Raw genomic sequence first — 15,952 nt, forward strand, 5'->3', positions numbered from 1 at the left:
TACCTCCCTTCTCACCTCATTTGCTTACATTGTATATAGACTTGTTTATACTTTATTATTGACTGTATGTTTGTTTTACTCCATGTGTAACTCTGTGTTGTTGTATCTGTCGAACTGCTTTGCTTTATCTTGGCCAGGTCGCAATTGTAAATGAGAACTTGTTCTCAACTTGCCTACCTGGTTAAATAAAGGTAAAATAAAAAAAAAATAAATAAATAAATTCTCTCTCCCACAATCTCTCTCTCTCTCTCTCTCTCTCTGTCTCTCTCTCTCTCTCTCTCTCTCTCAGACTAGAGTTATTGTTATTTATTTACCTTTATTTCAACAGGGAAGTCATATTGAGTCTTTTAGAAATGAGCCCTGCACATTTGTAAGGTCCACAGCAGCACAAAAAAAGAAAGAAAATACGTTCTGTAACAAGAAGACAGATTTGTTCTCAACACAATGGATAAGACTTTCAGAAGACTGGCATTAATTCTGCCCATTGATTTATATGGTATGGATAATCAATTTGATTAGGACTGTCCCATTAGCACAGGGACCTCCCAAGTGTATGATGTATGGCTTAGTGACCCTGACACTTTCATCACATTTACATCCCCCTATACTCATGTTAATACAGGTACTTTTCAATCACTTCACAATCACATTTGTGACCTGTTTCAGGGAGCTAGGTGTATGTCGCACATCACTACTTCGTAGGAGAGGCATTTGGATGTACTATGTTTTTTAAATCAAAATTCGTTTTTTTTGTTAGAAATGCCTTCTGGAATGTGAACTTTCATGTGCCTTAATAACAAACTTGTATGCCATCTGTAAATACGAATAAAATTGTTAAATTACGAGCTTAGGTGGTTTAGCCATGGAAAAAGACAGGAAGCTTCCCGCTAGCGATGATTGGCAGAGACAATAGATGGGCTGGACATGCCGAGAGATGAGTTTGGATTTGTCTGCCATGTAGCATGCTTCTGTCTACAACATGAGCTGTCAAGTAGGTATAGATAATCCTTGCTACCGCGTCTTTTTTTAAAGATACAACGTTAACCATGGAGAACTGCAAAAGTGTTGCTACTGCTTTCAACAACAATGCTGCTGTAACGACTTCCGCCCAAGTTGGTTCCTCTCCTTGTTCGGGTGGCGTTCGGCGTCACTGGTCTTCTAGCCATCATTGATCCATTTTTAATTTGTTTTGTCTTGTCTTGTCACACACCTGGTTTCAATTCCATCATTATATGTTGTGTATTTAACACAACGCGGTTGTAACACAGTTTTTTCTCTCCTGCGCCTGAATTCTCTGCCGTCAGTACGCCCATACAGATATAATGTTTGACTAAAACATAATAATTTCAAACCATGTTTACATTTGGATATGATCACATGTTTCTCTCTATCATGCGTGGGAATATTTGGGAACAGATTCCTTAAATTAAAATCACTTGGAGCTGATTTCCTGTTCTTTTTAGTCAAATGTGTCCAACAATAAAAAATATTAAAATAAAAGCTTTTTTGTGGGAGGGCTCAGAAAACTTGGGAGGTATATAAAACCACCCATGGGCCAAATTCGGCCTGTGGGCCATCAATTGGGGATCCCTGGATTAGGATATCAGCCAAAGACTAAATATAATGTATTTTTAAGAGGGTGTGAATGATGCTGAATAGGTGTAGACATAGAAGAGCTCAAAAGTAGGGTTACAAGTTTATCAACTTTCAAAGCAGAATTACTTTCCCGTGGTTCCTCAACTGCAGTGTTTGAAATACCATTTTGTAGCTCTACTTTTATCCAATGTAAAAAACACAATTTCCGATTTTGCAACATAAGACCGAATCGAGGTTGTCTGTCACATTTTAGCAATCACATGACTTGTTTTTGTAATCACATCACGACTCATTTTAACAATCACAATCACATAGTGATTAACTTTAGCATTAGGCTATGGATTAAGCATAGTGGTAAAGACGTCTTTGGGAAAAAAGTGCTTGAACACATAGTAGTATGGGAAGAAAGTACATACTGTACTATTACTTCTATAATACTAATACTACTGTAAACTATGGGTATCAGTGTATATTGTATACTGTATGTGCCAATAGCCTACAATATTATTGCAATTGTCCTGCATTGCACCACATTGTCTCTTGAATATTCAGGACTGTATCTGTAGTAGCTTGAACAGTGTTGCATTAAAACACAGTTGACAGAACAGTGAGTCACTCAAGTCTCCTGCACCTTACTGATGTAAAGTGCCATCTTGCATGGACATTCTTCTGCCCTTATATCATTGTAAATTAGTATTTTATTTATGTGTTTATTTAACCTTTATTTAACGAGGCAAGTCAGTTAAGAACAAATTCTTCTTTACAATGATGGCCTACCCCGGCCAAACCCGGATGACGCTGGGCCAATTGTGCGCCGCCCTATTGTACTCCTAATCACGGCCGGCTGTGATACAGCCTGGATTCAAACCAGAGTGTCTCTAGTGATACCTCTAGCACTGAGATTCAGTGCCTTACACCGTTACGCCACTCGGGAGCCCCCAATAGCAGTAAATAGTGGGCCTGTACATAAAACAAATGTATTGCTCCCTCTGGTAGCTGACTATTGTAAACTCAGCAGAAAAAGAAATGTCCTCTCACTGTCAACTGCCTTTATTTTCAGCAAACTTAACATGTGTAAATATTTGTATGAACATTACAAGATTTAACAACTGAGACATAAACTGAACCAGTTCCACAGACACGTGACTAACAGAAATGGAATAATGTGTCCCTGAACAAAGGGGGGTCAAAATCAAAAGTAACAGTGTCAATGCTGCTGTAACGACTTCCGCCCAAGTTGGTTCCTCTCCTTGTTCGGGTGGCGTTCGGCGTCACTGGTCTTCTAGCCATCATTGATCCATTTTTAATTTGTTTTGTCTTGTCTTGTCACACACCTGGTTTCAATTCCATCATTATATGTTGTGTATTTAACACAACGCGGTTGTAACACAGTTTTTTCTCTCCTGCGCCTGAATTCTCTGCCGTCAGTACGCCCATACAGATATAATGTTTGACTAAAACATAATAATTTCAAACCATGTTTACATTTGGATATGATCACATGTTTCTCTCTATCATGCGTGGGAATATTTGGGAACAGATTCCTTAAATTAAAATCACTTGGAGCTGATTTCCTGTTCTTTTTAGTCAAATGTGTCCAACAATAAAAAATATTAAAATAAAAGCTTTTTTGTGGGAGGGCTCAGAAAACTTGGGAGGTATATAAAACCACCCATGGGCCAAATTCGGCCTGTGGGCCATCAATTGGGGATCCCTGGATTAGGATATCAGCCAAAGACTAAATATAATGTATTTTTAAGAGGGTGTGAATGATGCTGAATAGGTGTAGACATAGAAGAGCTCAAAAGTAGGGTTACAAGTTTATCAACTTTCAAAGCAGAATTACTTTCCCGTGGTTCCTCAACTGCAGTGTTTGAAATACCATTTTGTAGCTCTACTTTTATCCAATGTAAAAAACACAATTTCCGATTTTGCAACATAAGACCGAATCGAGGTTGTCTGTCACATTTTAGCAATCACATGACTTGTTTTTGTAATCACATCACGACTCATTTTAACAATCACAATCACATAGTGATTAACTTTAGCATTAGGCTATGGATTAAGCATAGTGGTAAAGACGTCTTTGGGAAAAAAGTGCTTGAACACATAGTAGTATGGGAAGAAAGTACATACTGTACTATTACTTCTATAATACTAATACTACTGTAAACTATGGGTATCAGTGTATATTGTATACTGTATGTGCCAATAGCCTACAATATTATTGCAATTGTCCTGCATTGCACCACATTGTCTCTTGAATATTCAGGACTGTATCTGTAGTAGCTTGAACAGTGTTGCATTAAAACACAGTTGACAGAACAGTGAGTCACTCAAGTCTCCTGCACCTTACTGATGTAAAGTGCCATCTTGCATGGACATTCTTCTGCCCTTATATCATTGTAAATTAGTATTTTATTTATGTGTTTATTTAACCTTTATTTAACGAGGCAAGTCAGTTAAGAACAAATTCTTCTTTACAATGATGGCCTACCCCGGCCAAACCCGGATGACGCTGGGCCAATTGTGCGCCGCCCTATTGTACTCCTAATCACGGCCGGCTGTGATACAGCCTGGATTCAAACCAGAGTGTCTCTAGTGATACCTCTAGCACTGAGATTCAGTGCCTTACACCGTTACGCCACTCGGGAGCCCCCAATAGCAGTAAATAGTGGGCCTGTACATAAAACAAATGTATTGCTCCCTCTGGTAGCTGACTATTGTAAACTCAGCAGAAAAAGAAATGTCCTCTCACTGTCAACTGCCTTTATTTTCAGCAAACTTAACATGTGTACATATTTGTATGAACATTACAAGATTTAACAACTGAGACATAAACTGAACCAGTTCCACAGACACGTGACTAACAGAAATGGAATAATGTGTCCCTGAACAAAGGGGGGTCAAAATCAAAAGTAACAGTGTCTGGTGTGGTCACCAGCTGCATTAAGTACTGCAATGCATCTCTTCCTCGTGGACTGCACCAGATTTGCCAGTTCTTGCTGTGAGATGTTACCCCACTCTTCCACCAAGGCACCTGCAAGTTCTCAGACATTTCTGGGGGGGAATGGCCCTAGCCCTCACCCTCTGATCCAACTGGTCCCAGACGTGCTCAATGGGATTGAGATCTGGGCTCTTCGCTGGCCATGGCAGAACACTGACATTCCTGTCTGGCAGGAAATCACGCACAGAACAATCAGTATGGCTGGTGACATTGTCATTCTGGAGGGTTATGTCAGGATGAGCCTGCAGGAAGGGTACTACATGAGGGAGGAGGATGTCTTCCCTCTAACGCACAGCGTTGAGATTGCCTGCAATGACAACAAGCTCAGATGCTGTAACACACCGCCCCAGACCATGACGGACCCTCAACCTCCAAATCGATCCTGCTCCAGAGTACAGGCGTCAGTGTAACGCTCATTCCTTCGACGATAAACGCGAATCCGACCATCACCCCTGGTGAGACAAAACCGCGACTCATCAGTGAAGAGCACTTTTTGCCAGTCCTGTCTGGTCCAGCGACGGTGGGTTTGTGCCCAGAGGAAACATTGTTGCCGGTGATGTCTGGTGAGGACCTGCCTTACAACAGGCCTACAAGCCCTCAGTCCAGCCTCTCTCAGCCTATTGCGGACAGTCTGAGCACTGATGGAGGGATTGTGCATTCCTGGTGTAACTCGGGCAGTTGTTGTTGCCATCCTGTACTGTCTGCCTGTAGCGCTGTCTTAGGTGCCTCACAGTACGGACATTGCAACTTATTGCCCTGGCCACATCTGCAGTCCTCATGCCTCTTTGCAGCACACAGATGAGCAGGGACCCTGGGCATCTTTCTTTTGGTGTTTTTCAGAGTCAGTAGAAATGCCTCTCTAGTGTCCTAAGTTTTCATAACTGTGACCTTAATTGTCTACCGTCTGTAAGCTGTTTGTGTCTTAGTGACCGTTCCACAGATGCATGTTCATTAATTGTTTTACGGTTCATTGAACAAGCATGGGAAGAGTGTTTTAACCCTTTACAATGAAGATCTGCAAAGTTATTTGGATTTTTACGAATTATCTTTGAAAGACAGGGTCCTGAAAAAGGGACTTCTCTTTTTTTGCTGGGTTTATATACAACAAGATCTCACAGTTGGACAAATTTGACTTCAGATTCTGACATTTATCCACATTTCTCCTAAAGTCAAATTTCGAAGTTACTCCAAATGTCAAATTTCAAAGTTGTTTTTGACACCCTGAGTAGCCAGGGTTGAGCCGCCTGGCAAGGCGCCTCACGGCTGGTTTAATGTAGGCTTTAATCACGAATGGTTAAGTTAAGGGTTAAGGTTTGGGATAGGTTTAAATTAAGTTTAGGCATTAAGTTAAGGGTCAAGGTTTGGGATAGAGTTAAATTAAGTTTAAGCATTAGGTTAAGGGTCAAGGTTTGGGACAGGGTTAAATTAAGTTTAGGCATTAAGTTACGGGTCAAGGTTTGGGATATGTTTAAATTAAGTTTAGGTATTAAGTTAAGGGTCAAGGTTTGGGATAGGGTTTAATTCAGTTTAGGCATTAAGTTAAGGTTTGGGATAGGGTTAAATTCAGTTTAGGCATTAAGTTAAGGTTTGGGATAGGGTTAAATTCAGTTTAGGCATTAAGTTAAGGTTTGGGATAGGGTTAAATTCAGTTTAGGCATTAAGTTAAGGTTTGGGATAGGGTTAAATTCAGTTTAGGCATTAAGTTAAGGTTTGGGATAGGGTTAAATTCAGTTTAGGCATTAAGTTAAGGTTTGGGATAGGGTTAAATTCAGTTTAGGCATTAAGTTACGGGTCAAGGTTTGGGATATGTTTAAATTAAGTTTAGGTATTAAGTTAAGGGTCAAGGTTTGGGATAGGGTTAAATTCAGTTTAGGCATTAAGTTAAGGTTTGGGACAGGGTTAAATTCAGTTTAGGCATTAAGTTAAGGTTTGGGATAGGGTTTAATTCAGTTTAGGCATTAAGTTAAGGTTTGGGATAGGGTTAAATTCAGTTTAGGCATTAAGTTAAGGTTTGGGATAGGGTTAAATTCAGTTTAGGCATTAAGTTAAGGTTTGGGATAGGGTTTAATTCAGTTTAGGCATTAAGTTAAGGTTTGGGATAGGGTTAAATTCAGTTTAGGCATTAAGTTAAGGTTTGGGATAGGGTTTAATTCAGTTTAGGCATTAAGTTAAGGTTTGGGATAGGGTTTAATTCAGTTTAGGCATTAAGTTAAGGTTTGGGATAGGGTTAAATTCAGTTTAGGCATTAAGTTAAGGTTTGGGATAGGGTTAAATTCAGTTTAGGCATTAAGTTAAGGTTTGGGATAGGGTTAAATTCAGTTTAGGCATTAAGTTAAGGTTTGGGATAGGGTTTAATTCAGTTTAGGCATTAAGTTAAGGTTTGGGATAGGGTTAAAATAAAAAACAAATATCTAGCACTGGGATTAAACCTGCGACCCTCGGAGACAGAGCTCAGTGCTTACCCAAGCCTACTTGATGGTAATAGTGCTCACTGTTGCCCCTACAGGAGGGTTTTGAAGACATCTCTCGATGTCTTCGGGACCTGGCTGGCCTATATACTGTAACTATGTGATTGCTTTCTCACTGTGCTGGAGTCTGGACTGGGAACCAGCATTGTGTGGTAACTAACCCAACAAGATCTCATAGTTTCCCTTCAAAATGTGATGTATTATGGATGAACCTCAATTTCTGCGTGGTTCCAGGTTTAAACAGAAACAACTCAAAGGGTTAAGGTTAGGTATTAATTACGAGTGGTTAAGGTTAGGTATTAATTACCAGTGGTTAAGGTTAGGTATTAATTACGAGTGGTTAAGGTTAGGTATTAATTACCAGTGGTTAAGGTTAGGTATTAATTACGAGTGGTTAAGGTTAGGTATTAATTACCAGTGGTTAAGGTTAGGTATTAATTACGAGTGGTTAAGGTTAGGTATTAATTCTGAGTGGTTAAGGTTAGGTATTAATTACGAGTGGTTAAGGTTAGGTATTAATTACGAGTGGTTAAGGTTAGGTATTAATTACCAGTGGTTAAGGTTAGGTATTAATTACGAGTGGTTAATGTTAGGTATTAATTACCAGTGGTTAAGGTTAGGTATTCATTACCAGTGGTTAAGGTTAGGTATTAATTACCAGTGGTTAAGGTTAGGTATTAATTACGAGTGGTTAAGGTTAGGTATTAATTACCAGTGGTTAAGGTTAGGTATTAATTACCAGTGGTTAAGGTTAGGTATTAATTCTGAGTGGTTAAGGTTAGGTATTCATTCTGAGTGGTTAAGGTTAGGTATTAATTACGAGTGGTTAAGGTTAGGGCTACGGTTTTGGGAAGGCTTAGTCTTACTACAGCGGGCGAAATCAGGGTCACACAGAGTGTTTCTTGGTAGTCTTAAACAAATCTACTTTGTAACAACAGTATATACCTGCCAATACCATATCATATATAGAGTTGAAATCTATTCAATTTTGAGTTTGCAGAAGACTGAAATATAACAAAACCGCTTAAAAATCATGTTTTTTAATTTAAATTAAATTTTATTTATTTATTAATTGACCTCCCGTGTGGCGCAGTGGTCTAGGGCTGCAGAGCCAGCTGTGCCACCAGAGACTCTGGGATCGCGCCCAGTCTCTATCGCAGCCGGCTGTGACTGGGAGGTCAATGGGGCGACGCACAATTGGCCTAGATTCGTCCGGGTTCGGGAGGGTTTGGCCGGTAGGGATATCCTTGTCTCATTGCACACTAGCGACTCCTTTGGCGGGCCAGGCGCAGTGCACGCTAACCAGGTCGCCAGGTGCATGGTGTTTCCTCCGACACATTGGTGCATTTGGCTGGCTTCCGGGTTGGATGCAAGCAGTGCGGCGGCTTGGTTGGGTTGTGTTTCGGAGGACCTTCGTCTCTCCCGAGCCCGTATGGGAGTTGTAGCGATGAGACAAGATAGTAACTACTAACAATTGGATACCACGAAATTAGGGAGAAAAGGGGGTAAAATAAAAAAATACTAAATATGAATAATATTAATAACATTCCACCCAAGAGGCCACTAGAGGGCGATTTGGTCATTTGATTGCAGTAAAGGGCTACAACAAAATTATTAAAACAACATGCCAATTTTCTATCAACTATCATCATGTAGTCTCAAGGCTTGCTAAAGCATTGTGAACTGTGGTGGCTCAGTGGTCTGAGCATCACAAGTTTGCATCCAGTGCCCAGTTTATTTCTAGTGATCAGGCTGAACTAACCACCATGGGTACATCCCAAATGGCACCTTATTCCCTATATAGTACACTACGTTTGACCAGCATGGTAAATTCCTGGGAAGGCAGACATATAATCAGCTGTGCTCTACCGTGCTGTGTACTGGGCATGCTGAATTCTCATTTTTAACCGTTTCTATGAAAAGAGCTGGAAGAACACAGTCAGTGTGTGTGAGTGCTTGGGGTGGGGGGATAATGTGTGTGAGTGTACGCGCCTGTGTGCAGTATCACCTTTGCATGGTTATGCTGGTAAAGTGATCGTTTGGCTAGCAGGAGTTTCTAGTGAATGACCAGAGAGAGAGAGAGAGAGAGAGAGAGAGAGAGAGGGGAGAGAGAGAGAGAGAGAGAGAGATGGAAATGAGAGAGAGAGCGCGCAAGAAAGAGAGAGAGGGGTGGCGGTCTGAGGTTTCACTGCAAGGATAATTATTAGACTGGTGGAAAGGCAGAGCAGCGTGGGACACTCAGACATGAAGGATATGCATGATCACTACTGGCTATAAGTAGCCTAGACACTGATGACACAGATTACAATAAAAAGTCAATAATGGGTTATTTTGAGTTAGTGTTTTTGACATCCAAGGTTCCACTTGAAAGTGAGATGTTCTGTTACACTACAAAATATTTTGAGTAGGCTACAAATTGTAAAGGACCAGATATGGCATGTTTAATATAGCCTACAGTTTCTGAGGGGGTGACAAGTAATGCTGGAGCACAATATATATATATATCAGTTGAACCTGAAAACCTAAGTAGTCTAATCTATTTGCAGGGGAAGCAGAGTTTGGGGTGCTGCAAAGAACATGTTATTGGAACATACTTTTAATCTGAACTGACTACTTACAAGCCTACCTATCTTATTCTCTGAACTGTAAACAATCTACAGTTGCTTAGCCTATTATCAAGGGCTCAGGTGTTACAGTAACCATCTATTTCAAACACAAATAAAGTTATGATCTCCTTGAACGCAAAGTAAATTCGATGCACAAAGCAGCATTATAGTGATAGACACAGTACCCTACCTGATATTTCTGATTGAGGCACTCCGTTCAGACTGAATCCCTTGCCATTGTAGAACTGTCGGATATCCGAACAACTCTGAGCTTTTCCGCTCCCCATATCCCCGAATCCCGGGACCGTCAGCGCGCAAATCAACAGAGCCATAAACACGGGGAAATCCATCCTACACTATTACCGTCACACGGCCAAGTGCAAATCCGAAAGAGGGGTGTAGTTTGATTGAGCTAAGTCCTAAAGAACGGGATTCATCTACTGCCAGCCGTTTGTCCAAACTCCTCTGTTACGTTGGGCTTCGCTACTGTCGCTCTCCTGTTGGTTCGCTGCGCCCCGTTTCTGCGCAGTGCTGCACGGGAAGCGTGTGTGTGTGGAGGGGGAGAGCAGTCCGGTTTCTTCTCAGGGCACCTCGAGGGGCTTTTTGGTTTCAATGTAGATACATCAACCACTGTATCAATTTCACACAATTTATCTGCACCTCTGGGAAGACAATTCGGTAAACACTGTGCAGTCAGTCACCTGAGGAAAGGCAATATAAACATATTTAGCAGACAAATCATGAATCTACAAAATTCCAGAAAATTAACAGGTGAACATTAACGAAAAAGAACGTCTCTGTACGGTATTACCGGAGATGGCAGTTGTTAGCAGATGAGTGAGTGGTAAAACGGCGGTAAAGGTAATGATGCTCTCCCAGCGCTGCTACTCGGTCGAATGAGGAGGAGGCGGAGAGAGAGAGAGAGCCAGAGAGAGAGAAGGGGGTGGACATAATGTAAGAGACAAGAACAAATGGGCAAAGAGAAATATGAGAGAGAGAGAGAGAGAGGCTATAGCTGTTCCTTTGGACACAAATCTCACTCACCTGTCTAGTCTAATTTGGTTAATTAGATATATACATTTTGTTTTTAGGGATGTTTACACAGTATACGATCTTTTGAATAATTTAATGCATCACTGAAAATACCTTATCATGTGGACTTATCCATACCTTATTTCTAAAGGAATGTGTACAATGTGTCTTGACAGCTTGAAGGCCTCAGGTGTCACAGGTGGATCAGCAGCTGCCCTCAGGTACCAGTCCACCAATCATCGGCTAGCGTCCGTGTGCATGCGCCTATCTGTGTCATCACTCCTCAAGGTGCAATTACAGACTGGGAGCATGCTGCTACCTGCCCAAACACTGTCTATCTGTTCTGTACCCTTCTGACTGTCTCCCTTGTCTTTGCTGTGTGTGTGTGTGTGTGTGTGTGTGTGTGTGTGTGTGTGTGTGTGTGTGTGTGTGTGTGTGTGTGTGTGTGTGTGTGTGTGTGTGTGTGTGTGTGTGTGTGTGTGTGTGTGTGTCTGTCTTGGGGGAGACATTGGAACATTGACAGTTGTGTATACTCACCTGACAGAAGAGTTGTGCATTTGGGTTTCACAGATTTGTACTTTTTTCTAATCCTCATCCTCTCTCCCGCTCTCTCTCTCTCTCCCTCTCCCTCTTTCTTTCTCTCTCCCCCTCTTTCCATCTCTCTCCTCTCTCATGCACATCTTTAGGCAGCATATCCCTTTGTGTGGTTATGTACTGTAAGTGTGGTGTCCTTGTATTTTATGGGCTATGGATTCCTACGCATTTGAGCGAATGCGTCAGCGACAGAGCGTCCCACTGGTTTTCTCACCAGCCCGCTGTGTATTCACACACTTTAGTTCTTTAACTGTCCTTCGTTCCTCTCACACCTTCCTCTCTAAAGCCTGTCTCTACTCAAGCAACCCTACATCCCTTTCTGGGTTTTATCTTTTTTAACAAACTCAATGTCAGTGCAGGACTACATACAAAATGCACCTCTACTTACTTACTGGCACAAAACCGTAATGTGACGCATACTGTATAGTGATGTGTATGTCTCTCATTGAACGTGAAGATGCTTTTCCTTTTTTGATCTCAGAATTCCTGATGGAGATGTGTCATTGAAGTTTTCTATTCTGAAAACTGGCCCTCGCTCAGAGAGGGAGAGAGAGAGGGAGAGGAGTAGGGACAAAAGAGAGAGGGGGGGAGGGAGGGTAGAGGAAGAAAGATGGAGACTAAGGGAAGGACGGAAAGATTGAGAGAGGATGCGTGAGGTAGAAAGAGAGAGAGAAAGAGAACGAGAGAGAAAGAAAATGTGTGCCATACGCCATAAATGGTCATATCCGTCCTGCTTCATGCATCTATTTGTAATCACACAATATTGTTTATGAATGCATACTGTCCCTCTATTCTTATCAGCTGTTCCATGTGACTAGATCACTCCTAACGTTAGCTACTGTCCTCTCACGTATCACACAGTACACCCTCAACTATAGAGACACACCCACTCGCTCACACCCTCTCTTATCACACATAATAGTTATTCTTAGTAGAAATGAATAGCGGATATTTTACAACATTGCTACAGTACTGTATTATTAACTGTTCTACATTCTTGTGGCTAATTGCATTGTTATACTTTAGTAGCGCAGTTAGATGTTCTGTGTCACAAGGGCACGGCCTTACAGACTCCTCCTCCTACCACATGCAGTAGACAGAGAAGAATGTGACGTTCTTTCTTTTTTCCCCTTTCCCTGCATGCATGTACATCCCTGCATGCATGTGTGTGAGTATCTGTGTATATTTCAACACACGTGGCTCTATGTTGGCCCTTGGTTGTGGTATATAAGGGTAGCCTGATGGGGAAGCTCTCCGGTGTCTGGTATGGAGATTATGCAATTAACGCGGGCTAAAGCCACAACGCAGCCATTTTGTCTGCAGGCTCCACAATTTAAGTTTTATTGGGCCTGACCATGAAAGCTTTCCTAACGAGTAGCAGGCTGCAGGAAGTATGTGTGTGTGTGTATATGTGTGTGTTTGGTTTGAGGGAGAGGTGAGGGGGAAGAGGGGGAGGAGAGAGAAGCTGAGGGGGTGAGAGGGTGAGTGGGTACTCATCTTCCACACCATACTGTTAATGCATGACAGGCATTTTCGGGGCGTGATACTGCTGTGAATAGGAAAATGATACTGCTCTATTGAATTCAAATCATAGACACACATGCACACACATACACACTTTTTTCACTCTGCACTAAAGGCTGTTTGGATCTGTTAAGCCAGCACACAGATATTTACATAGAAACCCCACTGAGGCACTGTGGTAGGTGCTGTCAGTTAGCCATACCTGCTGCTCTGTGTGTGTGTGTGTGTGTGTGTGTGTGTGTGTGTGTGTGTGTGTGTGTGTGTGTGTGTGTGTGTGTGCAGCAGAGTGAGAGATAGAGTCACTCTCTCCTTCAGTGAAGCTATGGCTTAGCTCCACATACCCCAGAGACAAAGGCTGACAGGTGCCTAATGACTGGGACTTTCACCTTAAAGAGAACTCTCTCTCTCTCTCTCTCTCTCTCCTTCTCTCGGTATATCACTTGCTGATGCCATTTGCACAGTGTCTGTCTGTGCAAACACAGCGTCTACACTAATACCACATTTGAATTATCCTCCACACAGAGTCCTGAGAGAGACAGAAAGAGGCGAAGGGGGAGAAATGGCGAAATCTTGACGAAAGATGAGGGAGGAGAAATAGAAGGCAGAGAAAAGGAGAGAAAGAGGTATGACAGAGAGGGTGAGGAACGAGAAAGAGAGACAGAAGAGGGAGAAAAAAACAGAAGGAGAGAAGAGGGAAAGGAGAGGAGTAGAAGCCAATACCGACCAATACTCCTTTCCCAGATATTCTGCCGTCGTCCTAGTGGGAGGGCCATTGGGCTGAGCGATACCTCGTTGGGGGGGGGGGGGGGGGGGGCTAGAGGTCTGTATACCATTCCCTATCCCTGTGGGTAGCCTGGTAGTCTGGCACCACCACGTCTCCTATAGGCAAATACCAATCTGAACACATTCCACACATCCCATGACACCGGCTTCCAGGCTATAAATATTTCAATCAATCACATCATCAGCTCTACTGGGTCTTCCTGTGTTGGAAGCAAGAGTCTATGAGCCAAAGAGCAGAGAAATGAATGGAAGTAAGGAAGAGTACTGTTAAAAAGACTAAAGGAATGAATGGAGAGAGGTTACTGAGAGACAGAGAGGAGGGATGGAATGAAAGAGGTTAGGAATGGGTGAGAATGTATGGAGAGAGGTTACTGAGAGACAGAGAGGAGGGATGGAATGAAAGAGGTTAGGAATGGGTGAGAATGTATGGAGAGAGGTTACTGAGAGACAGAGAGGAGGGATGGAATGAAAGAGGTTAGGAATGGGTGAGAATGTATGGAGGTAAGCTGTTTGGTTAGAGAGAGGTGATGGACTAGTACAGGAAATACAATGCCCTGTAAAGCGCTGGCGTCTCTCTCCCATTGATAATATACCCCACTCTCTCTCCTCCTTTGTCTTTCCTTATACATTAGCGTACAGTCACTATCTGGCTCTACACTTCTCCTCTTCTCCGGCACCTTCATCCAATTAGTCTTTTCATTGGCTTCCATGCTGTTCCCATTTAAATATTTCGGCTTCTCCATTTGTCATGTGTCTTAGTGGATAAATGAACCTCTCTTGGTGGCTGCCTCAGAGTCGTGATAATTACTGAGAACTCATAAAGTCCTGGGAAGGTAGTGTGGAGGGTACAGCAGGCTGGGGAGTCAGGGGTAATACACCACACTCTGGGTCTTCTCATTACAAGCCTCTTGTAACCTGTTGGTAACAACAGCTTTGGGACAACACACAACATGAATATGAACAACAAGATTATAATGAATGCTGCCGTGAAAAAGTGCAGGTTGAAGATGCAATTAAGTGCTTGTTAATGTGTAATAACCTATTGCCATTATAAAGGTTCTGTGCCTGCATGTCTTCACTATAGAGATAGGTTAGAGGGGTAGTTCACCCTAAAATCAAACTTTCTCATACATTTCCAGACTTCCAAAGAGATGTAAAGTCATGCTCCAGGTGCATATCCCACGCCATCTGTTGTGTCCAGCTATAAGTATTAGGAGTAACCTCCAGTCCTCAAACTTAAACTAATGGGTTGGATTGGCACCATCTAACCGAGTTCTGGACACTGTGGGGGGTTCATATCACTTGGAGCTTCTCAGACCCCTGTGTGGAACTCCTAACTATGTTCCCGCAGACTCCAATGAATGCCGGAACATTTCTACTAAATTCACTTACTCTCTTCATAGAAAAACCTTTACCAAATTGCTCTTCCTCTACTCTGTCTCTGTCGCTTTGTTTTCATGATGAATTTACCATCTAGGAGATATCATCTTCATTTGAGCCCCCTGTTAGAGGTAGGGGCAGTGTCTCTTTCTCCCTGCCTCCCCTGTTAGTGGTAGGGGCAGTGTATCTTTCTCCCTGCCTCCCCTGTTAGTGGTAGGGGCAATGTCTCTTTCTCCCTACCTCCCCTGTTAGAGGTAGGGGCAGTGTCTCTTTCTCCCTACCTCCCCTGTTAGAGGTAGGGGCAGGGTCTCTTTCTCCCTACCTCCCCTGTTAGAGGTAGGGGCAGTGTCTCTTTCTCCCTACCTCCCCTGTTAGTGGTAGGGGCAGTGTCTCTTTCTCCATACCTCCCCTGTTAGAGGTAGGGGCAGTGTCTCTTTCTCCCTACCTCCCCTGTTAGTGGTAGGGGTAGTGTCTCTTTCTCCATACCTCCCCTGTTAGTGGTAGGGGTAGTGTCTCTTTCTCCCTACCTCCCCTGTTAGTGGTAGGGGTAGAGTCTCTTTCTCCATACCTCCCCTGTTAGTGGTAGGGGTAGTGTATCTTTCTCCCTACCTCCCCTGTTAGTGGTAGGGGTAGAGTCTCTTTCTCCATACCTCCCCTGTTAGTGGTAGGGGTAGTGTCTCTTTCTCCCTACCTCCCCTGTTAGTGGTAGGGGTAGAGTCTCTTTCTCCATACCTCCCCTGTTAGTGGTAGGGGTAGTGTATCTTTCTCCCTACCTCCCCTGTTAGTGGTAGGGGCAGTGTCTCTTTCCTCCTACCTCCTTCATCTCTCTCTCTTCATTTAACAAATGGACATTTCTCTGTCTGACTTGCTTTCTTTTACTCCTCTCTCTTAATTTGAGCCCCCCCCCCCTTTTCTTAGTTCCAGTGGTGTCAGTAATCTGGGCATGGGGCCTGGCATGCAGT

The 15,952-nt window shown here is 42.7% G+C and overlaps 1 protein-coding gene across 1 annotated transcript in view; it reads right to left on the reverse strand.

The window, feature by feature from the left end:
- The window catches only part of LOC110508193 (glypican-1), a 144,835-nt gene extending 134,245 nt beyond the window's left edge, over positions 1-10,590 (reverse strand). Inside the window, exons 1-2 of the mRNA XM_036965987.2 lie at positions 10,489-10,590; positions 9,868-10,378 (exon numbers count right to left, since the gene is read on the reverse strand). Of these exons, the coding sequence (XP_036821882.1) occupies positions 9,868-10,027 (160 nt within the window). The 5' untranslated portion in view covers positions 10,028-10,378; positions 10,489-10,590. The remainder of the gene's footprint in view (positions 1-9,867; positions 10,379-10,488) is intronic.
- Between the last annotated feature and the right edge of the window lie 5,362 nt (positions 10,591-15,952).

The sequence above is a fragment of the Oncorhynchus mykiss genome, chromosome 28 (genome assembly GCF_057628025.1).
Source record: "Oncorhynchus mykiss isolate SJ-2025 chromosome 28, ASM5762802v1, whole genome shotgun sequence".
NCBI lineage: Eukaryota > Metazoa > Chordata > Actinopteri > Salmoniformes > Salmonidae > Oncorhynchus > Oncorhynchus mykiss.